This window comes from Ceratotherium simum, chromosome 9, assembly GCF_057802395.1.
Source record: "Ceratotherium simum simum isolate JZ-2026a chromosome 9, ASM5780239v1, whole genome shotgun sequence".
NCBI lineage: Eukaryota > Metazoa > Chordata > Mammalia > Perissodactyla > Rhinocerotidae > Ceratotherium > Ceratotherium simum.
In genome coordinates this window covers 10,718,232-10,745,135 of record NC_141908.1, presented here as the reverse complement: position 1 = coordinate 10,745,135, position 26,904 = coordinate 10,718,232, and the positions used below count along the sequence as shown (strand labels likewise).

Below are 26,904 nucleotides of genomic sequence, written 5' to 3'. Positions count from 1 at the left end.
TTGGAACAGTGTTGGCCATTATCTACTACTAAAGTTGAACACGTGCATATCTTATGATCCAACAACAGAAATGCGCACATCTCTCCATCAGACAACATACAGGAATATACATAGCAGCAATATGTTTACATCCCCAAACTGGTGACATCAAATGTCTATCAACAATAAATGGATAAATAAACTCTGGTATATTCATATGATAGAATACTATGTAGAATGAAAATGAGTGAATTAGGGCCTCACAACTATATAGATGAATATGGAAATAAAATATTGAACAAACATCAAACCTAGAGACACATACGTATGATTCCTTGTATATAAAATTCAAAAACAGGCATAACTAATCTATGGTGATAAAAGTCAGAAGAGTAATTACCTTTGGGAAGGTAATCTGCTAGAAAGGGGAGACAAAGGATACTTCAGCGGTGCTAGTAACGATCCATTTCTTGATCTGGTGGAGGTTAAATGGTTGCATTCATCATGTGAAAATCAGAGCTGTACACTTGTGTCATGTATGCCTTGCTATGTATTGTTTACTTCAATGAAACTGTTTCTTTTTAAATAGTAATTTGTGCCAAACTTTTAGAGAAAAATTAAAGAACTGCTCTTCTTCTATTGCTCTATTTTTTTTTGAGGTAACATTAGTATAACATTATATAAATTTCAGGTGTACATCATTACATTTCAATTTCTGTGTAGACTACATCATGTTCACCACCCAAAGAATAATTACCATCCGTCACCATACACACGTGCCCTTTTACTCCTTTTGCCCTCTCTCCTCCCCCTTCTCCTCTAGTAACCACCAATCTAATCTCTGTATCTATGTGTTTGGTTGTTGTTGTTGTTGTTTTTATCTTCCACTTATGAGTGAAATCATATGGTATTTGACTTGCTCCATCTGACTTATTTCTATTGCTCCTTATTTTAAATTTTGAGTTTCATAATAGTGTTCAGAAGTGCCGAGTATTCTTATTTACTTATTTACAATCTAGACAAATTTATAAATATAGAGATATTGTTAAAAGGTGTGACACTATGGCCAGGATTGTATTTTGAAACAGCATTATAGCTACTAATTTTTGAAAACAGATATATATCAGTTTTTAAACTTATTTCTAACTATGTTTTAAAGTAAAAGTTCTTAAGAGTTGCAATATTACTGACTAGAATGTTTATCTGTAAAAAGTAAATGGAGCATTAGGTCCTGACCTTTTCCTGGTGTTCTCTGCATTTTGTCATTTATTACAGCATGAATCTAGAGAAACATTATTGGGATTTAATATGGTGAATTACAGAGCATGCAAAAATTTGTGGAAAACATGTGTAGAACATCACACGTTCTTCCGTTTGGACAGACCACTTCCACCTCAAAAGAATTTTTTTGCCCATTATTTTACATTAGGTTCAAAATTCCGATATTGGTAAGTATTATTGATGCGTTAACACTTTATTGTTGGATTTTTCCTCCCTTTAAAATAAGGGTCTAGTTAATTGAACCATAGAATCTTTGTTACTCATACATACCTGCTAAGTCCAAATCTCCCTGGAGTGTGGCCCCTTTGTCTCTATCGGCAAAAAGTTCTACAAGTTCTTGTGATACAACTAGACTTGAGAAACCTGTTCCATTGACTGTATTCCAGGTCATTATTTTTTAAAGTAAATCAACCATATTTAATTATTTACATTCTAGACATGTTATCATTTCCATTGTGTCTTTGTTTCTTATTTACAAGAAAACTTTTCTTTGTTCTAAGACACCTTTATTTTATTTGTAAAAAGGTATCTTCTGCATAAGCATACAGTTACTTTGCTTTTTTTATGTATGAGCTGTCAAACCCTTTATTGTAAAGAGTGCAAAACAGCTATTATGCAAAATCAGATTTAGTCATTGAACAATAACCCCAGGTCCCTTTTCCTAAAATTGTCTTATTATTTATTCTTGATAGCTTTTATTTTCTCCTGAAGACAGCAGTCTTTGGGGGATAACTCTAAATTTGAAGATACTCCAATTAGTTTTGCCTATGGAATTCTTGAAAGGCCCATGAAAACTAGTTTTTAAGTGGAATCTGGTAAGAATCACGTAGAAAAAGCCATTCATGATCTTCTAGTAAAACAAATGTTGTTTATTTTTGTTTGTTTCTACTTCACAAAATAAGATTTTCCATCTTCAATAAATAAAACCTTTTGCCATTACTGTTAGATTAATTCATGTTACATATTCATGAGGAAAATGTTTAGATGCGGCCCCGAAAAGATTTATATTATAAACCTCAAACATTTATAAATGCCCAATTTGTAATCTCAGAAAAAGATAACAGCATAAATAAAGCTTAGTACAGGATATCCCATTAAAAATGCATGTCCCCTCACCCAAAAAAAAGTAGTAAAAGTAGCCCAAAAATTCAGTAGCAACACTTAAACAGAATTAGGAAAATATTAACCACAAAACGGCATAGTAGATTCTTAAGTGGTCTTCTGTCACCTTCCTAAAAGCAATATTGGCAAAAGTAAGTTGGTGGTGCTTGCAAATTTAAAGGTAAATAAACTGAGAGCATGAGTATGAGATAATGGTGCAAGTCAAGGAAAAATCAAAAAGCCTTATCTGTTGGTAATAAATCTCAACAGGAGCAGAAGAAATCTCCAGTGAAAGAACAGTACAGACCATAGCAGTATTCCCTCAATAAACTTAATTCCTATCTAAGTGACCACCAGGGTCATATACAAGGACTACACTTATCTCCAGCAGAACTCTTTCTTCCCTCTGTCTTTGAAAATATGACATACATTGGGCTGGCCCTGTGGCGTAGCAGTTATGAAAATATACACATAACTATACACTATTTCACTTAGGCAACAAAGAAATGAATAGAATATAGTAACCAGCCTTCAACTATAGTTCAAACAGATCTCAGATAAGATGAGAAAAAAAATCAAGGAATTTACCCAAACTATACCACAGCAAACAGAAACTTTAGTCGTTATGACTACAAATAAAAAAGACAGTTAAAGAAACCAGTTTGGGAGTTACTGAAACAGAATGAATGAGTTACTGAAACATTACTGAAACAGAATGAAATTTCTACCATAGATGTTAATAAAAACAAGCTCAAGAACACTCTAATAAAAAAAGAAAATATTGGTGGGGAGGGAAGCAACACCTGCCATTCAGGCTGTTATTGGGGCACATGGGCCTAGTTCTGGCAGATTGTCTGTTTTTAACAGCTTTATTAGGGTGTAATTGCCATGCAATAAACCACCATATTTAAAGTTTAAAATTTGACATTTAGAGATGCATATACACCCAGGAATACATCACCACAATCAAGATATCAAGCATATCCACCCCAGAATTTCTCTCATACCCCTCTGTAACCCCTTTCTCTCACCCTTCTTTGTCGCCATGCAACCACTGGTCTGCTTTCTGTCTCTATAGATTGGTTTGCATTTTCTAGGATTTTATATAAATTGAAGCATATATATTACATATTCTTTTTAGTCTGGCCTCTTTTACCCAGCAGAATTATTCTGAAATTCATCCACTTTGTTGCCTGTATTGATGGTTTATATCTTTTTATTGTGGAGTAGTATTCTGTTGTATAAATATACCACAATTTGTTTATCCATTACTTGATTACGGATATCAAGTGGGTTGTTGCCCCATTTGTGTTGTTTCCAGATTTGGGCTATTACAAATAAAGCTGCTATGAACGTACATGTGGAAGTATTTGAGTGGGCGTTTGCTTTAATTTCTCTTGGCTAATACCTAGGAGTGGAGTGGCCAAATCATATGGTAGATATGTATATAACTATGCAAGAAACTGCCAATCATTTTTTCAAAGCAGTTTGTACCATTTTATGTACCCACCAGCAGTGTACGAGAGTTCCAGGTCCATCGCATTCTCATCAATGCCTGTTGTTATCTTTTCATTTTACTAGTGTCTTCGGAAGAGCACATAATTTTGAAGAAGTTCAGTTTACCAATTTGTTCTTTTATGAATCTTTCTTTTGGTGTCATATGTAAGAAATCTTTTCCTAACCCAACGTTACAAAGATTTATTCCTCTATTTTCTTCTAAGAGTTTTATAGTTTTAGCTCTTGCATTTGGGTCTGTGATCCGTTTGGAAATAAGTTTTGTATATGTTGTGAAGTATGGATTAAAGTTCATTTTTTGGCATATGGATATACAGTTATTCCAGCACCATTTGTTGAAAAGATTACTCTTTCTCCACTGAATTGCCTTTGCACCTTTGTTGAAAATCAAGTGTCCGTGTTTGTGTGGACTTATTTCTGGACATCTTAAAAGTCCAGTAGTAGTAGTCCTCCAGCTTTGTTCTTTTTTAAAGTTGTTTCAAATGTTATAGGTCCTTTGCATTTCCATCTGAATTTTAAAATTAGCTAATAAACTTCTGCAAAAAAGACTTCTGGGATTTTAATTGAGATTGTGCTGGCACTATAGATCAATTTAATGAGAATTGACATCTTAAACATATTGAGTTTTCTGACTCATGAAACACAGTATATCTTTTTATTTAAGTTGTCTTTTATTTCTCTCAGTAGTGTTTATCGTTTTCAGAGTACAGGTCTTTCATACTTTTCTCGAATTTACCCTGAATTATTTCATATTTTTGATGCTATTGTAAATGGTCTTTTTAAATTTTAATTTCAGATTGTCCATCACTATTAGAAATGCAGTTGATTTTTTTATGTTGCTCTTGTTTCCTGGAACTTTGCTCACCTCACTTATTCTAGGAGCTTTTTTGTAGCTTCCAACAGATATTCTACCTAGAGGATAAAGACAGTTTTAATTCTTCCTTTCTATTCTGATCCTTTTTCTTTTCCTTTCCTTATTGCCCCAGCTAGAACCTCCAATACAGTGTTGAATAGTAGTGGTGAGAAGAGATATCCTTGTCTTGTTCCTTCTCTTAGGGGAAGGCATTCAGTCTTTCACTAGTAAGTATGATGTTAGTTGTAGACTTTTCATAGATGCCCTATATCATGCATGTTGAGGAAGTTCCGTCTCTTTTTCATTTGCTGGAAGTTTTTATTAGGATTGGAATATTGGTTTTTGTCAAATGCTTTTTCTGCAACTATTGTGATGGTCAGATGGTTTTTCTTTTTAATTTTTTTATATGGTGAATTACATTGATTGAGTTGCAAGTGTTAAACCAACCCTACATTCCTGGGATGCACTACTTGATCATGATCTATATCCTTTTTATGTATTATTTTATTTGATTTGCTAAAATTTCGTTTAGAATTTCTGCATCTATGTTAATGAAGAGTATTACTCTGTAGTTTTCTTTTCTTGTAATGTCATTGTCAGGTTTTGGTGTCAGAGTAATTTAGGCCTCACTGAATGAGTTGGGAAGTATTCCCTCATTTTCAGTTTTCTGGGAGAGTTTCTGCAGTAATGGTTTTATTTCCTTTTGAACTTAATAGAATTTACTAATTAATCCATCTAGGGCAGAAGTTTTATTTGTAGGAAGCTTTTGAACAACATTCAAATTCTTTAGTAGATATAAAGCAGTTCAGGTTTTCTCTGTCTTCCTGAGCAAGCTTTGGTAGTTCATGTTTGTTCAAGAAATTTATCTATTTTGTCTATGTTGTTGAATTTTTTGGCATAAAGTTTATAATATTCTCTTATTTTTTTTTTTTTGAGGAAGATTGGCCCTGAGCTAATATCTATTGCCAGTCTTCCTCCTTTTTTTGCTTTTTTCTCCCCAAAGCCCCAGTAGATAGTTGTATGTCATAGTTGTCCTTCTAGTTGCTCTATGTGGGACGCTGCCTCAGCATGGCTTGATGAGCAGGGCATAGGTCCACGCCCAGAATCCAAACCGGCGGAGCGCGCAAACTTAACTGCTACGGCCCCACTTATTATGTTTTTAATATCTCTAGAATCTCTAGTAGTATCATTTCTCTCATTCTTGATATTGGTAACTTGTGTCTTCTCTCTTTTTCCCCTGATCGGTCTTTAGCTAGAGGCTTATCACTTTGCTTTATATAATTTTAAACACTGTGAATACCAAATAAAATTTTTCTTGAGACTTATATATAGCTTGTGGGCCACCCTTTATCATACTAAGTCTTAAAGAAAAAAAAGTGACCAAAAAATGTTAAACAGCCTGGTTGCCATTCAAGTCTAAAGTCGATTGATAGATGTTATTAAATATACAAAATATACAAAAATATGTTATACAAAATATAACATCTGTGAGCTCATCTTGAAAAAAAAATTTTAATAGTAAAATTAAGCCATCCAAGGGATAAATCAAAATGACTCAAGAAGAATTTTGATAAAAGAACGAAGAATGAAGATTAAATCCTTTAAATATAGAACTAATCCTTGATGACTGTGAGAATTATGACTATAGAACAGAATTAAAATGTTATAAACTTTGATGAAGTAAAAGTAATAATATAACTAAGAAAACGAGGGAAGGAGGAAGAAGGGACTAGTGGAAGTGCGGGACCCACTAACAAAGGTCACAGCGTTAGTAACCGATTCCATGAGCTTTTCCTTACCTTTTTCTCCTTTTTTTTGCTTTTAATGAATGGCAGTCTTTTTCTTTTAGTTCAAGGGAAATCAGTGTAATATTGTTTTCATTAAAAGTGGTATGTATAGGGCCGGCCCTGTGGCTTGGTGGTTAAGTGCGCGCGCTGCAATGCTGGCGGCCCGGGTTCGGATCCCGGGTGCGCATCGAGGCACCACTTCTCCGTCCATCCTGAGGCCGAGTCCCACATGCCGCAACTAGAAGGATGTGCAGCTATGACATACAACTATCTGCTGGGGCTTTGGGGGGAAAAAATAAAATAAATAAAATCTTTAAAAAAAAAAAAAAAAAAAAAAAAAAAAGTGGTATGTATAGTGTAATCACATTGTAATAGGATTATGTCCTTATTCGTAGCTTTTCTGTGTGTATGTACAGTTTCAGAATGATTTTTACCTGCTCATAGTGAAGATTTCTTAGGGTTTGGATTCTGACTAAATTTGGGGGGTTTTTTTCCTCTTTTTATTAAGCTTTTCTGTATTGCTTGAATTACTTAGAATGAGCCTGTATTCTTTTATCAATTGGTATTTTCTTGTTATTCTAAAGATAAGTATCTTACTGTCAGAATTTAGTGTTCTTAAATTATGGTACAGTTTTGAATTTTGTTGCAATAACAATACTAAACCCCTAGAGAATAATATTCTGGATAATATGAAATACAAACCTGTAATTGCTCCCTCATATTTCAATTTTATCCTTATGTTTTTATTATGAAATTCAACTTGTTAAATTCAGCCGTTTGAGTGATAGTGTCCCATTTGAGTCCTCTTCACTGGAAAATTAATGCATCAGTCAGGGAAACAGCCCTTTTGATTTTTCAAATAAAAGCAATCTAATTGAGGGAATTGGTTACACAGGTGTTAGAAAGGCTGGAAAAGCAAAAGGAGAAGGAGGGTTTTGGAGAAGCAAACAGGAAGAATGGGTAATGCCTAAGCCTCAGGAGCTTGTATTCCCTCTGGGCTCAAGTCCACAACCCTAGACCTGCTACTGCACTGTTAGAGCCACTGTAACAGTCATTTCTGAATCTGCTTTGATCAGGGCTGGTACCATCTATAAGGTGCTGTTTCCCTCTATGTCCTGTCCCCACTATTGTGAAAGCAGCTACCAGCATCTGCCAATCTCCTGCTTTTGACTTGCTCTACTTTATGATCTTCCACCAGAAAAAAAGCAGAACCTAACAGAAAGGCAGCTTGCAAAGGAACCTAGAAAATCAAGTTTGTCAACTTGCAGCCTCCTACAAAACTTAGCAGAGCATGGAAGGACAGGATTGAGGCCAATGACAGCTCAGTTAATGTTAAATTAGTGTATATAAGTAAACCATATATATTTATAGTTGTCAAAGTTAAGTTTTATGTTTGTAGTCCTTGAGAACTTTAAAAACATATCCAAAGCACTTTTAATAATCAAAATGATTAATAATTTTGTAAGTGAGGTAGGAATGGCAGCATGATAAATGTTTATTGGGACACAATCCTATCCCTAATGTGTATGCATTAAATAAATGGTTTTTTTTCCCCTCATAATAAGCAATGGTTGGGAATATTAGAACTGTCGTAATACTTAAAATGTAATATTATTTAGGCTGAGAGATGGAATTCGGAATATCGAAGAATTTATTACTTCTTCCACCAGCCACCTCATACACACACCTGTATTATCTCTGTTCCAAAATATCCAGGAGATTAAAGTCATTGTTCTAATGTGGAAATACAAAACAGTGGTGAACCTTAATTTGTTACCTTGTTCACAATTGCAAGTATAGTTTATCCTTCTTAGAGGAAATATGTTTTCTTAAGAAATTTCAACTTAGGTAAGTTTAAAAATCATGGTACTGTTTGTGACTTTTCTATTAAAATTTCAACAGACATATGCTGTTCTATTCACATTTGTCTATACTTATCCATAGAAAATGAGAAGATGATCTTAAAATTGCTTGCTTAGCTTTAGAAACCTATATTTGGCTGCTTTTATGTGTATTAGATATCTACATATGTAAATGGTTATAATCAATATACTAAACATTTATGTTCATTCACCCTTAAAATAACGTATGTCAAGTAACCAATTCTCTGAGAAGCAAGTTTTTATTAGCAAATTTGGTCTGAACACGTTGGTATACCAGTTCCCATGCATAAACAGTGTGCTTGCTGGACAAATCAGCTTCAAGGCAAATTCCCTATAGTGCCCAATTCCCAAACATATTTCTGTTCTTAGTTCCTTCCTATATGCAAAAATCTGGAGTTGCCTGTGTCTGGATTTGGAAGGATTTGAGGATGTAACCAGTCTTCGTATTTATGATCATTACCAGTAGACAAGGAAGAAAAGCTTGCCCAAGGAAGGAACAGTTCTTCAAGATCAAGATGTTTCAGGGCCGGCCCTGTGGCTTAGCGGTTAAGTGCGTGCTCTCTGATGCTGGCGGCCCGGGTTCGGATCCCGGGCGCACACCGGCGCACTGCTTCTCCGGCCACGCTGAGGCTGTATCCCACATACGGCAACTAGAAGGCTGTGCAACTATGACATACAACTATCTATTGGGGCTTTGGGGGGAAAATAAATAAATAAATCTTTAAAAAAAAAAAAAAAAAAAAGATCAAGATGTTTCAGGCCCTTCATTAAGGAGTAGTAGAGACACTAGCTAAACCACAGCCCTATGGAGGGAGGGCAGGGCTTAGATGAGCTGGGGCATAGCAACCTATCTCTGAGTGTAGGGTGAATGCCTTTCCGGGGCAGCGCAGAGAAGGAATTCCTCTCATGCAAAATCATTTCTCTCATACTTACTCTCAAATAAAGAAGTATTTGAAAATGAAGTGTCTGTGGAACACATCTTTGTTCATAAATGGAAGAGCTGTAATTAAGCTTCATCCATTCAGGTAGAACTGGAATGTAGTCCTGTGTTTCATTCTTGTCGTCTTCTCCCTTTTCTCTGCTAGGAACATCTTCTCTTATGAAATTGTAATATAATCATGTTGTGTGTTATCATTTTATCTTATAGGTCTCTTTAAGCTTTTTTTATTGTGCATATTTATGTATTTCAGTGGGAGAACTGAAGTCCAGTCAGTTCAGTATGGCAAAGAAAAGGCAAATAAAGACAGGATATTTGCAAGGTAAGCCACTTCTATTTCAGTGTCTGAATTTTTTTTAAAGGTTAAAATTACTAAAAACTCTTTGTCCAAATATGATTACAGAATTATCACCTGATCCTTTCTTTAATTATACAATAAATTATGTTGAGAGAATAATGAAATAGTTTGTCTAGTTTATTCATTCTTTTTTTTTTTTTTTCATGAGCCTAAATTAACCCTGTGCCAAGCTTTGTAGTTCTGTAGGCTGAATCAAGTATTATTTTATTAATATAACATTTTGTTGGAAGGTTTGTTTCCCTTTTTTAATATATTTGAGAAATATCATGACTCATTTCATACATTATCCAGCCCATTTCCATATTTCTTTAAATTATATTGTTAAGAAATAAGTTGCTTTTTCTTTGGATGCCATTTAGTTATCTTCATTTTCTTAGGATCTGTTAATAGCCGATTTGCTTTTTAACAAGTGAAATGACGTGATCAGATTCATGTTTTAGAAAATAGTTTTATGAGCAAGGGTAGAGAATGGATTAGAAGTAAAAACTGGGTACCCAGAGACCAGTCAGAAGGTTATTGCAGTAAGCCAAGTGGAAATAATGAAGGCTTGAACTAAAACATTGGCCATGAAACGGAGAATATGGAACAAATTTGGGGAACATTTTGTAGGTAGAACTAGCAGAAGTAGTTGACCAATTGTATGGAAGTGTTACAGACAGGACTATCTGAAAGACTGTCAGATTTGAGTGATATAAAATGGACAGGAGATACAGGAGAGAGAACAAATTTGTAATGGAAAAAGGAGTTAAATTGACACAGGTCTAGTTTGAGATGCCTGAGCAACATTCTAACAGAATTATCTAATAGATGATTAAATATTCAGATGTGGAGCTCTGAAGGAGGGAGAGTGACCAAATCAGTGGCAGCAAATATTTGTTGAAGACCTACTCTGCTGAGCATTGTTTCAGGCCCTAGGAATACAATGAAGAACAAGATACGCATCTTAGTCCAGTGGAGCTTAAATTCTGATTGATGCCACAGATATCTAATACAAGGTAAAGGACTGAGCCAGTGCAAGGCCGTGGAGCTGCTTATTTGTTTCAGGAAGAGTAGACCATAATAGACCAGAGCAAGCAAGGCAATGGTAGAGGAGATGGTTGGGGAGGTAGGCAGCAGCCAGAACTTGTATGACCTTAAGTTAGAAATGGTAAAGACTTTGGATTTTAAGTAGAAGCCAGTGGGGGCTGAGAGCAGGGAGGGGATATAAACTGAATTGCATTTTAAAAAATCTGGTAGAGTTCTTATGTTTTAGAGCGACAAACTGAAGTATTGACAAATATCATATGATTTCTAGGATTTGCTGCAAAATAATTGGAGTGAGAGGGTTAGAGTAGGTGGTAGAGATGAAACAAGATTGACCATGAAAATAATTATTGAACTTGGGTCCTGAGTACACAGAGTTTATTAAACTATTCTGTCTACTTTTGTTTATGTTTAAAATGTTCCATAATAAAAATATGGAAGGTGGGGGAGATCACTCTGGCTGCTCTGATAGGATCAACTGTATGGGGATGGGAGCCAAAAGAGGTTGACCAGGTCTCATGTAAGGTAATAATGGCTAACATTTATTTTGCACTTATCTGTGCCAGGCAATTTTTGTGTATTAGCTCACAATGCCCATAACTCAGTGAGGTAAATTCCATTACAGATGAGAAAACTGAGCATAGCAAGTTTGAATAATTTACCTGAGATAGTAAGGGATGTAGCCAAGATTCTAACCTAGGCATTTCAGGTTCTTACCCACACTTTTAACCTCTACAGAGTAGCTTTTGCTATGCTGTGTGAGATAGGTGAATGCTTGACTCCTTTCCTGTCCCAGAGGTGTGAGAGATGATCTTATTTATTGTCTGTCTCCCCCACTAGAAAGTAAGCTCTAAGAGGGCAGGAGTTTTGTCTGTTTGATTCACTACCATAGCCCCAGCTCTTATAATAATGTGAGACATGGTAGATGTTTTTGAAATTCAGCGAAAATGGGTTAGAGAGGATAAGTCCTTAAAGTAAAGAGTTCGTATGCTTGGCGTCTACTGCCGTTGGAGGCCTGAGCATTTTCATAATTGAGAATTAGAGAATTCTGCCATTGATTTTACTTTAATTTTGCTCTTAGTCTTTATTCAAAAGGGCTTCCTGCCTTGTGTTTCTGGAGTAAAAAGAGTTTTTGGTTTTTTTCTTTCTACCCTCCAAAAGTAGAAACTGCTTTATTGTTTTTTCTACTCATATGATAGTCCATTATTTTTTTTAATTCCAACAGTGTGAGATACCATAAGGAAAAATTGTGACCCCAACACAATCATTTAAAAATTTGGGGGTATTTACTATTCAACACTTTGCCGTGCATATACTCACAGAGAGATTTATATGTATTTATATATTTTATTTATTTTAAAAATTGTTTAGGGGCCCACCCGGTGGCACAGCGGTTAAGTGCGCGCACTCTGCTCCAGTGTTATGAAAGAAATAGTGTCTATTGTCTATTAAATATAAATCAGTGGCTGGTTATTTCGGAAGGGAGGAAAAAAGAAAATAAGAACACAGAGATACCTACCCTAATAGACACAGCTACTGAAATTATTCAAAATCCTCCCTTTCATAATCTTAGATGCCCTTGTTTCCAGTTAGAAAGTACTAAGGACATGTACAAAGGTAAAATGTACAGTTAAAATGTTAATTTGACATTGTTTTCCTTGAAATTGCTCTTGAGAAAGAAATAATTTAGGGGCCAGCCCAGTGGCGTAAGCAGTTAAGTGCGTGCACTCTGCTGCGGCGGCCCGGGGTTCACCAGTTCAGATCCCAGGCACGCACCCACGCACCGCTTGGCAAGCCATGCTGTGGCAGCGTCCCATATAAAGTGGAGGAAGACAGGCACGGATGTTAGCCCAGGGCCAGTCTTCCTCAGCAAAAAAAGAGGAGGATTGGCAGATGTTAGCACAGGGCTGATCTTCCTCACAAAAAAAAAAGAAAGAAAGAAGGAATTTACTTGCTATCAACTTTGTTGCTCTAATTCAAAATGTGTTTGTGTAGTTCATAGTACTATAACTTATTTGTAACACTCCTTTCAGACTTTTTCAAATCAAAATAAATATTTTTCTGATTCTTTTCTGTTAAAACTGCACCATAACAAAATACGTACACTTTTTTCTCCTTTTCCTAATAAGAAGCTTAACTTTTTTTCTTGCTTGATACTTATAAAATACTGAACACGATTTGATAATTAGTTGTATTGTAGTATGATGTCCTAATATGAATACCAAATCATAGGTGTATATGTTAATGTTAATATCTCATGCAAATTTAATATTTTAATTAAATATTTTGATCATATCAGATTTTGAGAAATATGCAAATAGTTATACCTGCATCTTAGTTTTTCATTTTGTATATGCATTATTAAAATGTGAAATTGTGTTTTGTTTTGTTTTTGTTGGGGGGTGCAAGTCTTTATTTAAGGAAAGAATGTTCAGGTGGCAGGTGGGAGAAGAAACACTCCAGAAGGTGCAGGTGGCTCTGCCAGCCCCCGAGGGGCCAATGGCCACATCTCTGTGGCCCTGGCCTACCTTTGAAGCTTAGGAAGGAAGCAAATGGACCTGAAATTGTTTAACAGGTTATTTTATAAAATAAATATACCTTATTCAGTGACTAGTAGGGCTAAAATTCCAATGTGATACACCCCAAATAACTGCCTCATTTCTTTTGTTATGCTGGAATTGTATGAATCCTCCTTGAACTAAGTCGTCAGCTGCAATGAAGTTTTAATAGTACTGTTTTAATGATCCTGCTAGCTTTGAAATACTAAGCTTTTCTGGAGTTGTTTTTATAATATATGAGAATCTTATTGTGATGACCTGATGCATATCTACCAAAATACTCTAAAGATTTTAGCAATTACTAAATTGTTATTCTGTTAAAGTATTAGAGAATTATAGAGTTCTTGTCCACTTCTTGGAATTTTAGTTGGCCGTATAAATAGAAAGAAAAGACTTCTCCTTAAACTTTTCATGTAAGGTCGTTTTTTTCAGCAATAATAAATAAGTTATTTTATTTTTCTGATATGTCACCTCTTTGAATTGCTTTCATACTTTTTCAATTGTCATATAATATCTAAGAAGAAAGCAAAAGAATGTTCCCATGCAACAGAAAAATAAGGTACCATGGTCAGAAAATAAATTTACCACATTGCAGACACACTGATGAAGTGTGGTATTTTTTTCTCTGAAATTTCCACACTCAACAGGAAACATAGACAGCAAGCTTGAGTGGGTGGGTCTCTGAGGTTAAAGCTGTTAATAAAATAAAGTACCTGAAATTTAGTTTAAAATGCAAAGCATTTCCAACCATGTTTATTTTATTAACAACAGTAAAGTGTTCTGACGCTTTGTATTAGGTGAGTATAATTGGATTTTTTTCTCCTTCAGATGACTTTTTCCCTCTCTTAGAAAATGAAAGTAGTTGATCTGACTATGGTTAGTGAACTCTCTTAGAGTTTACATTTAGTAGTCTAAATATGTGAGAAGGAATAGTTTATTAACATTAATAATAAGCATTAGTAGAAGAGCCATAAATGCTAAGGTTTCTTTCAATAATCTTCATTTTAAAAATATTAATGCATGAGATGATATACTTTATTTTCATTTTACTGTAACCGATAGGAATATTTGCGCTGCAGTGTGAGAGGGTTGGATTAAATGGTGTTGTGAGTTGTCTTCAAGTCAGAAAATCCTGTATTTTAAACTCATGATAATGGGAAATATCCATGCTTAAATTACTTTGAATTCACTTATGAAAAATGAAATCTGAATCAATGCCTTTTTTTTTAATTGATAACATTATATCTCTTCTAGAAAATGTTAAATGTTCTTAAATTAAGAAGCTGTCACTAGGCCAAACTAAACATGTTTTATCTGTGAATACCTGAAAAGATAGGGCACTTGTGTGGGTTTGGATTCATATGTAATTTAAGTTACTCGTGGTTTAGTAAAATTAATAGACTAAAACATTGCACTGAAAATGTGGATACTCATAAATCATGAAATTCAGGAGATAGGGAAGGACCTTAGGATCATACGTTGTACTAGTAGATTTAGATATTTAGATGTAGAAACTTAAGTGACTTGTCTAATGGAAGGTCAAAACTAGGGTTCAGGGTTCCTGCTCAACATTATTTTAATGCTTCCTACTATGTACATAAATTTTATGGGGGTATTTAATCCAGTCTATTTCTGTATGCTTCAGTGAATTTATTACTGAAATATAAAACTATCAGTTTACAAGATAATTTGTGTTTTTATATAAGTAGTTTAATTCATTACATTAGCCTCCATATTAACTGTTCTTGTCAAAAAGCTAGGCATTCAAATAGATGCAATATATTTTCTGTGAATTTTAGCCACTATCTGAATTTGCATATAAAAAGACCTTAGTTGTTAACTTACCTAGAATTCTAAGGGTTTTTGGCCTCTGAAAAGATCAATATCTTTTCTGAAAAGCTCAGTTAGTTCTCATCTTTATCACTATGATAGCTGAAAATATATAGATAGGTAATAAAACATATTCTTCTATTCCCCACCAAAAGACAGAGTAGTTAACCTTCCAAATGTTTTTTAAAAAAAAAAGAAAAAAAAAATCCACTGGCCTACTATATGTAAAAAGCAAAAAATTATAAATAAAACGTAATATACATAATTATCATTTTTACCCTATCCTCATTGAGGCAGAGGATCAGGGTTTAGATGTAAGGACATTTTGGAGATAATATGCTAGGAATTGTTTAATACATCCCAAGGTAAGCTGGAGTTTCAGCAACTCTGGAACAGGAATAGGCAATATCTGTAATACTGAGAGTATCTGAGAAAATTTTGGTAGCCAACTCCTCCCTTGCTTTTTTTCTTTCTCTTCCTTTTTCTTGTTTCTTCTCTTTTTCTCCTCTTTCCTATTCTCTCTTTTACTTTTCCTAGCCTGTCTTTCCTTCCTTCTTCATATAAAGCAAATTTATTTTCTTAGGAAATTATTTTGTAAATAGCCTCCAAATGCATTAACAGTTAACTCTATTTTACTCATCTAGAATATGATCTATTAAGACAAATTCTAAGGTTTGGTTCCTAGTTTGGGGTATAGAAATAAAATTTTTTTACATATTAAATTATTTCTACAGATCCCCAAGTAAGCCCTTGGCACGGAAATTAATGGATTGGGAGGTAGTAAGCAGAAATTCAATTTCTGATGACAGGTTAGAAACACAAAGCCTTCCATCACGATCTCCACCTGGAACTCCTAATCAGTAAGTACAGACTAACATCAGGTGTACATTTTGCTAATTTCTAAATTATTGGCTGTATATTTTTTCATTGCCTGAAGAGCAAAATGTGTAAATATTTATATTTAAATCTTTTAGTCAAACATAACTTTTGTTGCTCCAGAGCATTATTTCCTCTTAGCCTGCAACTCATTGTATAAGTGGCATGGAGTGACCTCTGCGAATGAGAGAGTAGAGCATTAAACAGGGATGCTCACTTTCCTACAGAGTTGACTTTCACAGTAAGGGTCCCCAGCCAATAAGTCAATAAATCAAGATCTATTAGTAGACTTCAAGTCTGGGACTATAGCTGTTGCTGATATAATCCTTTTACATGTAGATCTCCAAGAGAATTTCTAAAGGAGCGTATATTGTTGAAAATGCTAAGTGATTCTCTTACTTAAGTTTCTACCCCAGTCACTGCTCTACCACTTTCTGTGGTCTAGAAAAAGGGATTTCCATTGTCATTTCCCACAAGCTTAGCCTTAGCTATCCTGAGAAGCACTGTGTCATGCACCACTTAACTGTGTATGTATTTCATTCTAGCACTTTTCGCAAAAGCTGTATGCTTTGGTATAGATAATTATAACAAGATAATAAACTTGTACTGGCCAATGATGTTATCTTAATTTTATAATGTTAGCAAATGTGTTGTGTGTAATATATGTATGTAGTTCAGATAATGATAAACAAACGTATGTCAGCATATTGACAGACCTAGTTAACCCAAAAGATTGATATAGAAAATATTTGAATTTTGGTATGGAATATAATATTTGAAGAAGTCTTTCTTTAGAAATATTTTATACACATTAATGTCCAATAAATGTGCTTTAAATTCTAAAAATTGTTTGTCAGCCCAAGAATAAACTTCTACCATATTGGAAGTAAAGTATATACATAAACAGTTTGGTTCACAGAATGTTACCTAATAATACCTAGGTGTCTTCTTTACTACTAGAAAAAATAGACTCAGAAGTTTCTGTCTTGCTAGTTGTAAACTGATAAATCATCTTTCTTTATAAAAGACTGCATATATTCAAAGGTTAATCAGCTTGTTTGAAGAAAATCCAGAACCTTTGTTTTCTGGTCCCTTTTCCAGCTAGCCATTTCTCCATTTGATACCAGTACCACTAAAAAATTATAGCAATTTATAGAAGACACAAGAAATTTAAACCAGATGATTGAATTAATTAATTAGCAGTCACCCTGATTAAATTTTCTGGTTAATGAAACAGTTTTAAGTATGATCTGAAAAAATTGTTTTTTTCTAAATTTTAAAGAGACAGTACTGTGTGGTAGCTAAGAGCATGGAGTCCCTGTATGATTGAACTTGGAGCAAGTCAGTAAATCTCTTTGTCCCATTTTCCTCATCTACAAAATTATATTTATAATCAGAGGGTCTTTCTTGTAGTGTTATGAAGGTTAAATGAGGTGATATATGTAAACTGCTTAGAACAATGCCTGGCACATAATAAGTGCTCAGATGTTAGCTATTGTAATTAATAATAGTAATGACAATAATAATTCATGTGACTATGTGACTTATGAGGATGGAAATGTGTTATTCAGTATTTATTCTTAGGAATTAAAGAAAATCCTATAAATAAAAACATTTATAAGGATTAAAAAAGAATTCAGACTAGAAGATATTTCTGAATCATTTGTTCTATCCCTTTATTTTATAAATGCTGATTAAGACACCGAGTTGTAGTGACTAAAACCTAGAAACATTAAGGTTGGTAGAGATAACAGATGATTAAATAGGTAAAATCCTTGTGGCCGATTGTTGACTATAGCTCAGATCTTTGACTTCCTATTCTGTGTTCTTTGTGTTTACATCGCGATGTAAAGGCAGTGTGTCAGAGAGCCTGCTTAGTCAACGTGATTAGTCTTAAAAACACACACCCACTTTCTAACGCAATCATATAATTAAGAAACTTGAAAAATTGAATTAAAGCATATTTTCACTCAGTTTTTCTTCCTCTTCATGTAGTCGAAATTCTGCATTCACACAAGAGGGAACCCGGTTACGACCATCTTCAGTTGGTCATTTGGTAGACCATATGGTTCACACTTCCCCAAGTGAAATATTTGTGAATCACAGATCTCCATCATCAACGCAAGCTAATAGTATCGTTTTGGAATCATCACCGTAAGACCTTTTTTCATTTAGTTTCCTTCTTATAAATAATGATGCCTCAAATTGTTTCATTTGAAATAATCTAGAAAATTAGGGTATTTGATACAAAATTTTATTTATGTAGTGTTTTAAAATTTATGTATTTGTAAATGTGCTTAACTGTCCCCGAGAGTTCTTGGTGCTTCCCCTCAGTACCCCTCCAAAAAGAGTCGCAATTATTATTTTGTTGACTCAATGTGTTCTTGAACTTTTTGTGCATACATTTAAATATTTCTGCAGATAATGTAGCACTATGGTCAGGCAGTAAGGTAGTAAAAGGTAGAATTTTCTTAATAATTTTCAGGAAGGGAACCATAAGGATGAATAGACAGGGTTGGGAAAATTAAGCAGCAATGGAGAACTAAGTAAGATGACCATCACACTGAAAAAGTTAGAAAGTATGCATGCATCATTTCTAAAATTCATTCCTATCTCATATTACAAACTGATAGGTAAATTCGACTTCATAATTCAGTATTTATACCCCATCAGTTTAATGCACAACATGCTTACCTTCACATGAATGTGCAGTATCTTGATTTATTGGTTTATATAATGCAGTTAGTTCATATGCAAGTAAAAATACAGTGCGAGAATTAGGAAAAAAGTAAAATACTTCACAAGATACATAGATGGGTAAGAAGATTCATTAATTGTTGAGCAGGGAGAAAGGGTATAAGATATAGTGAATGTGAGTAGGGCTAAAGAAAGGATGGATCTGAGAGTGATGAATGGAAGAGTAGATGGAGTGATCAGCAAAGCAGTTAGTTGTACGTGCTCCGGAAAAATGTGACAAGATGTATAAAAGCCATGGTTGTCCTCGGTGTAGGACCAACCAAGGAAGACGGGCTAAGCTATGAAGACAAATAGAAGCTTAGTCTTGGTAACTTATATCTTGGTAAAACATTTTGATTGTGTGTATACATTAGAAAGAATGGAGGAGGGGGCCGGCCCCAGGCCTAGTGGTTAAGTTCAGCACACTTTGCTTCGGCAGCCCAGGGTCAGTTCCCAGGTGCGGACCCACACCACTCATCAGCAACCATGCTGTGGCAGTGACCCACATACAGAACAGAGGAAGGTTGGCACAGATGTTAACTCAGAGGAAATCTTCCTCAGAAAAAAAAAAGAAAGAAAGAAAGAATGGAGGGGTAGGAAAGATACATACTGCACACTGACACCTGTGGAGCATGAGTTAACAGGAGATAGGATTGATGGAAATTTAATATTACTTTAAAAATTATAATTCTAAAGTTTTTATTTGATTTTATAATCAAATAAAATACATGATTAATAATCATGTATTTTCCAATCCTGAAACCTTAAAAGTATGGTAATTAAGAAAATTGAAATATTAATTGATTGAATTTAAAAATGACATACTTTCAGCACATAAAAATAAACCATATAGAGGAATCTCAAAAGCCTATCTTACATCGAACAAAACAATATAACTCCTGGGGCTTAACCAAATTATCTTCATCTGTTTTTTGAAGGGCCCTTTTCATAGAGACACATACACGTATACATACACATACAGTTGAGTATTTCCATACGTAAATTTTACAGATTCACAAACCCAAAAAAATCACTCACCTCCTTGAAATACCTTTGTTCTGCTTTCCTGACCTAAGTGGAGAAGCAAGTTCAGGATAGATTGGAACCATGCAGTTTTTGCTTCCCCTCCCAGATCCACAAGAATTTCAGATGCTTGGGGCCTTCTCCTTAGACATGTATTTTATGAGGCTTACATGTTTGCATTCAGCTTTGAACGTAGCACTGTGTTTGAAATTCAGCCACTTTTAACCTTAAGAATAATGAGAGAATTCTGAAAAGACAAACTTAATGGTAAACTAATAATAACAACTTACATTAGTTGCTTACAATTGGCTTTTCATAAATTATCTCACTGTTCTATTCAAGAGAGCTCAATGAAATAGAAAAGATACGTAAGCCCCATTTTATGGATGAGAAAGCCACGCTTAACAGCAGTTGTCCCAATTTACAGAACTAAAACTTAGGTCTTCCTTACCTGAGACAGCCAGCAGGACTGTGTGTCCTGGACAATGCTTTGTTGATTGATTGATTGATTTTGCAATTTAGAGAAAATATTTTGCAACATGGAATCCATAGATTTTAGTTTTACATTGGCCAAATGTGAAAAGAATTCAAACAGTATGTTGGCTTAAGCACAGAGCATTTCAACATACGTTGAAATAGATCTTGAGATCATCTAACCAGTTCCCTGTTTTTTGAGTGAGTAGAGGGGCTTTACAGTGAAACCTGAGTCCTGACTTCAGTCTCTGGGTAAGGTCGCCTACTTCACAAGGAGAAAACACTACTAACTCACAGATGTGTTTATTATGGAAACAAATAAGATGGTTGTTTGTGCTACTTAGAATAAAGTTACCATTTAGAGGCAGGGGTAATTGAAAGCACAGTCTACCATTTCCTTCCTTTCTTTAAATGTTTCACAGAAAATTAGACTGTTTTAGTTTGTGATTTTCTCAGATAAACAGTAGCCCTAAATTAATTTTAAAATACTTAACAGGTGTTTATTTTAATAAATTCATACCACAAAGGTTAATATACTCCTGCTAATATATAACAGGGAAGCTTGGTATTTCTACAAAATAATCACAATGCATGTGAGTTGGGTGGGTAAGATTTTACTTTTTATTATGATACAAATTGCTAAAGGCAGCAACAGAGTGCTACTTTGACTGCAGAATAAGCTGCTTTCATTGCTGTTGAGGGAATTTAAACCTGACTGGACTGAAATAAATCTGGAAAGTTTTCCCCACCTGGCTGGGTTGACAGTTATAACAAATCTTTTGCTACTATGTCACAACATATTGCACTGTTAACAGCAAAATGCACTTAAATGTAACATTATCCTTATTTGTTCTTCACTTAACATTTTCCAAAATGTCAAAAGTTTAAGATAAGCAAATTATTTGTGGTAAAAAAAAACAAAAACAAAAAAAAACCCAGTATGAAAATTGGGCATTGAACCACTTTTAGAATTATATTCCTGTCTCCCCTTTCTCTTTTCTTAACATCCAAAAGTTAACACAGGTAGTAATTTGTCCATGGAATTTTTTATGTGGGTAAATTTTGAACAGTATGTGTTTCAAGCCCGGTTCCCAGTTATCCCCGCTTTGGATCATCTGAGGCAAATTATTAAATTAAACGTATTGAAACCATCGAGTTAGAAATATGTTAGTTATCAATAAAGTAAATATGGATATTGTTAGAGCCCTGATCTCTACTGATCTTGCATTCTGTTCATTTAAATACAAGTAGTTTCTATTATAATTTAAAATATAGCAGTGTTACCACTAACAACCAAAATGGAATAATAGAAAATAATCATGTTCAAGATATGCTCTGATAAGTTCTGTTGAGGCTTCAGATATTGGCAGGTAGGAGAGTTGCTTCACTTTTGTCTGTTTTATAAATTGGCTTCTGAGAAGCATTTCCTTTGAAGAAAAAAGTCCACTGCTACAAAAGGTTTGGAAACCCCTGATTTAAAATAACTTTGTTTCTGCTTTTTGCAGTGATTTCTTTGGGGTTGCAACTATAACATATTGTTAAGAGCGCAAGCTCTGGATTCAGACTAAGTTTAACGCTTGGTTCCACCACTTCTCCTTGTGTAACCTTGAGTGAGTTATTTTATCTCTGTAAGCCTCGATTTCCTCACCTGTAAAAACAGGATGATAATATCTACCTCATAGGGTTTCTGTGAACATTTAATGAGATGCACAGTTCAGCAGAGAAAAAGTGCTTAGTCAATGTTAACTATAATAATTATATAACTTCTTTCAGTTAATTTTTGGGGATATATACTGGCAGCTTTTAAGTATATTATCAACCATTTATCTATCTGCATGTTTGAAATATGGATGTCTGGTTGAACACAATGAGGAATTCCTCAAATTCTCAACTTTATCCTTAGGTCCCTAATCACGAGAGACTCTATGCAGACTTCATAATCCTCAAGTATTAAATCCATTTCCCTGAGTCATTCTTTCCTGGACTGTCCCCTTCTAGTCTCATCTAATGAGTAACCACATCTTTGTCCATCAATTCCTTTTGCTTAGTCCTCAAAGATTTGCCTTCCCTCTGCCCCTCTGAGCTACTGGCACTAATAACTTCATCTCCAGACACAGCTTAACCCAATTCCCATGCCAGTCTTGATCAAGTCTAGCAATATATTATGGACCCTGCAAATACTAGGCTGCTCTAAGACAAGGAAATAAAAGAACCAGGGGTTGGGGATGGAAGGAGGTATCAAGCCATGGGGACTCAGAGGATGCACAGTGTTAGATGCTGTACTTGTGACAGCAAGACTAATTGCAGGTCCCCGGGCTGCTATAGCTGCAGTATGCTTACCTGCCATCCATCTTTGGAAACATAGAAAGGGGAGAAACAGTTACCAGGATTACTGGGAGAGTGCATAATTAGTTTATAAAAGCTCCCCAGACCAGCCTAACCGCTGCAGCATTCAGGCATCTGGAGAGCCTGTCCACCACTCCCTGAGAAGTTACTTTAACAAGAAAGGTACATAAAACAGAGAGAGAAGGCAGGGTAACCCTTGTCATGAAATCCAAAATTATATTGTCCTTTCCTCTGTTACATCTTGGCTAATCCTCTCAGTCCACACTCCATTCTTCTCACCTTTTCTTTAGAATTTAGCTTAAATCCCAACCTGAGCCTGTATGCTTGGGCTCTCTTCCTGTTTGTGTCTTCCTGTAGACTTTGAATGTTTAAAGGAGAGGTTATACTCAAATACCCACTGGAGTCTGGCAAGTAACATTGGATGGGATTTGTGTGGCCAGCTAAAGGCAGCAGCTACCACTTGGCTTTGTCCAGTGGTTGACAACTTGTAAAGTAGGTCCGTGCTTTCCAGAGCTTCCAGATTTTTCATTCTGGAAATCCAGATTTGTATGTAATTTTTAAAATGTAGTCAATTAACTCGATATTTTACAAAAACAGTGAATAGGCCAAATGTATGTTGGCCAAAATTGGCCTATAAGCCATGAATTTGCAACCACTCTTCTAGGACAGTGATTTCTAATCAGAAGTGCATAATAAAAATCACTTCTGAAGCTTTTTTGACTAATATATACCTAACTTTTAACCCCAGAAATGCAGATTTTAGCAACGGTTTTAGCAAAATGTCCCATGATGTCAGTACTGTCCCTCTCTTGTAACTGAGCATTGCCACTGTTAGATCCACACCTGCCACTGTTAACATCCACACCCACCAGGTTTGTCTCACTTAGATATTGCATTGAAGATCAGGCTTGAGTTTGCCCCTGTTGTATATTTTGGCACTATATTTAGACTGTTAGCCAGACCAAGAGTAAAGAAGGTTGCTCTGACTCCATTTCCATCTCATCTCAACCTTATACTCTTCCCTACATACCTTTAGATTTGAGGCTAAATGCTTCCTGGATGTGACAACTGTGTGCAGAACTAGAAAAAAGTTCCTGTTCACCTTGCCTAAGTGGTTACACTTAACTCTAAGTAAGGGATGAGACCTGTTGATTGATATAAATGAGTCCAGTGACTTTTGGTTTTTGTAAAATCTTGGAGGCTTTTGATCAACTGCTTTTTAGAAATGTCACATCTGTGAGGCTCTGCCAAGGGATGTCCATCTTGATCTGTCCTAATCCCTTGCAGCAGGCCATGGTTGAGGTACACATCTCTATTCTAACCTGTGGGAACATTTTCCTGGACCAGCAGCACTTGAATGTGTTGGATCTTAGAGGCTTGGGATCTTGGCACTTGAAACTAGCAGAATAAAAACTAGTATGTTTGGGACCTGTAATCCCTGGCCATCAAGGTAGACCTCTAAGAAGCTTTTGTTGAAAGGGAGAGGTATGCTCTCTGATGCAGTCTTTATAGACATCAGAATTTAGAGGATTTTGTGCCCTGAAGACTTCTATGTAGAAACGTGGGCTGAGTGGGCATTATTGTTTACCTACTTATTTAGTGATTATATTTTATACTAGATTATTAAATTTCAGAAGGACTATATTCTCTCAGGAAAACTTCCCTCGAGGACCATACAGTTATACCATTGACTATTATTCCTGGCTGACATCCTTGGCACTAATCATATTTTTAGTTTCGCTACCCATATCTACCAGTGTCTAGCAGCAAGGCTGTAAATAAGTTCACAGCTTCCCTACTAAGGGAGAGCATATGTATCCAAGAACCACTCTGACAGTAATCTCTGAATCAATTACTTTCGGCCAAAGTATGCTGCAGTAGCAGATTACCCCACTTTACAGTGACCTACAACAACAAAGCTTATTTCTTTCTTGTATGTACATGATGGATTGACTGTGGCTCTATTCCACATCACGTTCATTCTAGGACCTAGATTGACAGCACCCCTGTTTGGGACGTGGCTAGTCTCATGGCCAAGGACAGAGAGAAGCATAATGAATCACAAGCTGTTTCTTAGAGCTTCCTTTCAAAGGTGATGCACACCCCTTCTACTCACCTTTCATTGGCCATAGCAAGTCATATGGCCAAGCCTGATGTCAACCGGGGAGGGGGGGAGAATAATTTTTGAACAGTAATATAATTTAATACAGTTCTGCTTCCACAAGACCTTACAGCTTGTATCTTAGGCATCTGTTGTCAGTCAACAAAAATAAGCAGAAACTGGGTGAAATCTGTGCCTGAGTACTACAGCAGCAGGCCTGAGGCTTGACACAGCAGCAGTCAACTCTCCTGTCTGTCGTTAGGCAGTGGGACAGTAATTCGTTTATTTCCCAAAGGACCTCCTGCCACCTCAGATATAAATAATGACCCCCAATGATGGTCAGTGCTCTTCTCAAAAACCATTTTCCCTTTGCCTGTTTTCCTCGACTCTACAACTTCCATGGATGCGTGCTTCCTAGGTCCAAGTTGAATCTCTCTGGTTACCCCTTTTGGCCTTTGTGGAAAACTCTCAAGTAATATTATTACGTAAACTATGCTTGTTCTTAAAAGCCATAATTCTTACCTTGAAGCTTCCCCTGTCATACTTAGCTCTTTTTATCAGTTCTTGCTGCCACACATTGAGGCTTATGTTCTCTCATGTTAATTGGGTTTTTGCTTCCTCTCCTTAAATCATGTACTCTGACAGTGTCTCATCCAGTTTTGTCTCTTCGGTGATCTCAGCACTCGTACTCAGGTTCCAGTCCTTGTTGCAGCACTGAGTTCATTACTTTGATGAATTGTGTTTTATTTCTAAATAAATTCGGCCAATCACTCAGGTGTTTTATCTGTGGAACAGCTCAACTCTCAGTTCTGATTTCTCTTTGCCTGCCTTATTCCCTGGCTACCCATATGATTCCACTGAAAACCTTTAAAAAAAGGTTTTTGGAAAGGTGTGTACGTTGTTATAGTAGATTAATAAATATCTTCATAGAAATACCCTTGAAGTATATTTTATTATATGGAGAATTGTTTACAGATTTGACAAAGTATGAAATTAGATTCACTACTTACATTTCCAAAGTTAAGAAAGATTTCATTAAACAGTGGCACTTGCAAAAAAATATGGTAGTTAAAGCTTGTCTTCTACCTGACATTGTAAATATCTGAGTTCCTTGACCCTAGCTTTTAAAAAAACAATTCTAGAAGACAAGTTCCAAAATATTCATTCTTTTCCTTTTTTCCTGTCTAGATCGCAAGAGACACCTGGAGATGGGCAGCCTCCAGCTTTACCACCCAAACAATCGAAGAAAAACAATTGGAACCAAATTCATTATTCACATTATCAACAAGATCTAGAAAACCATATTAATGAAACATTTGATGTTCCATCTTCCCCTGAAAAATCTACTGTAAGTAGCTTCTTCAAATAGTCTCACGTTTCTTTGTAATTTTTTAATCATAAATGAAATTTCTTTTGTACTGTGGCGTGTTTTATCTGTAAATTGTATTATAGTACTTTCTCTTTTTCATCATGTGTTTTCCCATGATATAACCCAATTATGGAATTTCCTTTTATCATCACTTATAAAATGTTCATTGCTCTAGAAATTAGTTCTTGACAAATTTATGTTAATTTTAGTCTTGCAAAACACACATTTCCATAACAAATACTAATGATCCATTAAATACCATTAACTTTGTTATATAATTCACTGAGTGCAAAGACTTTATCATTTTCATCAACCTTTTGAAAATGAGTACAGGTCCTTGGAGTATATGATCACTCTCTGTTCTGCAAAATATGTTACATGAATTGTTTGAATGAAAAGATGGAAAAAAAATGAAAAGATTTTTTTTTGCCTTAGAGAACATGCTTTTACCACAACAAAATGGTAAATTGTTAGAATCGCCTGATTTATGAATTGTCATTGCTTTTTCAAGTAGACGTAAATAAACCAAAAGTGAGATTATCAATATTTTTTAAGGATACACTGTGTTCCTGAGGAAGTATAAGGACAGACAGAGATATGGGATGTTTCAGGAAATTTAAAGGGACATCAGGGAAAAAAATAAGATGCAGGGAGAGGCGGGTCCATGGCAGGTATTGGCAGTGCTGGAAGTTTCTGGTGGCCATTGCACTTGTAGCCCTCTTGTGTTTTTACCCATAGCCCTCCCACATTATCTAAAGTTGAAAAGCAAGAAGCAGCCGCTCTGTTCTCCCACACTTATTGCTCCACCACCATAGACACATCAAAAAGAGATCAGAATCCTTAACCAGAAATGAATGACAACTTTAGTGCTACC

The 26,904-nt window shown here is 35.3% G+C and overlaps 1 protein-coding gene across 8 annotated transcripts in view; it reads left to right on the top strand.

The window, feature by feature from the left end:
- The window catches only part of PTPN4 (protein tyrosine phosphatase non-receptor type 4), a 214,022-nt gene that overhangs the window by 155,476 nt on the left and 31,642 nt on the right, over nucleotides 1-26,904 (top strand). For all 8 annotated transcript variants that reach the window (XM_004423902.3, XM_014782471.2, XM_087435053.1 and 5 more), the window contains 5 exons: nucleotides 1,255-1,427; nucleotides 9,590-9,658; nucleotides 15,840-15,965; nucleotides 17,977-18,135; nucleotides 25,850-26,009. In XM_004423902.3, coding sequence (XP_004423959.2) covers nucleotides 1,255-1,427; nucleotides 9,590-9,658; nucleotides 15,840-15,965; nucleotides 17,977-18,135; nucleotides 25,850-26,009 — 687 coding nt within the window. The remainder of the gene's footprint in view (nucleotides 1-1,254; nucleotides 1,428-9,589; nucleotides 9,659-15,839; nucleotides 15,966-17,976; nucleotides 18,136-25,849; nucleotides 26,010-26,904) is intronic.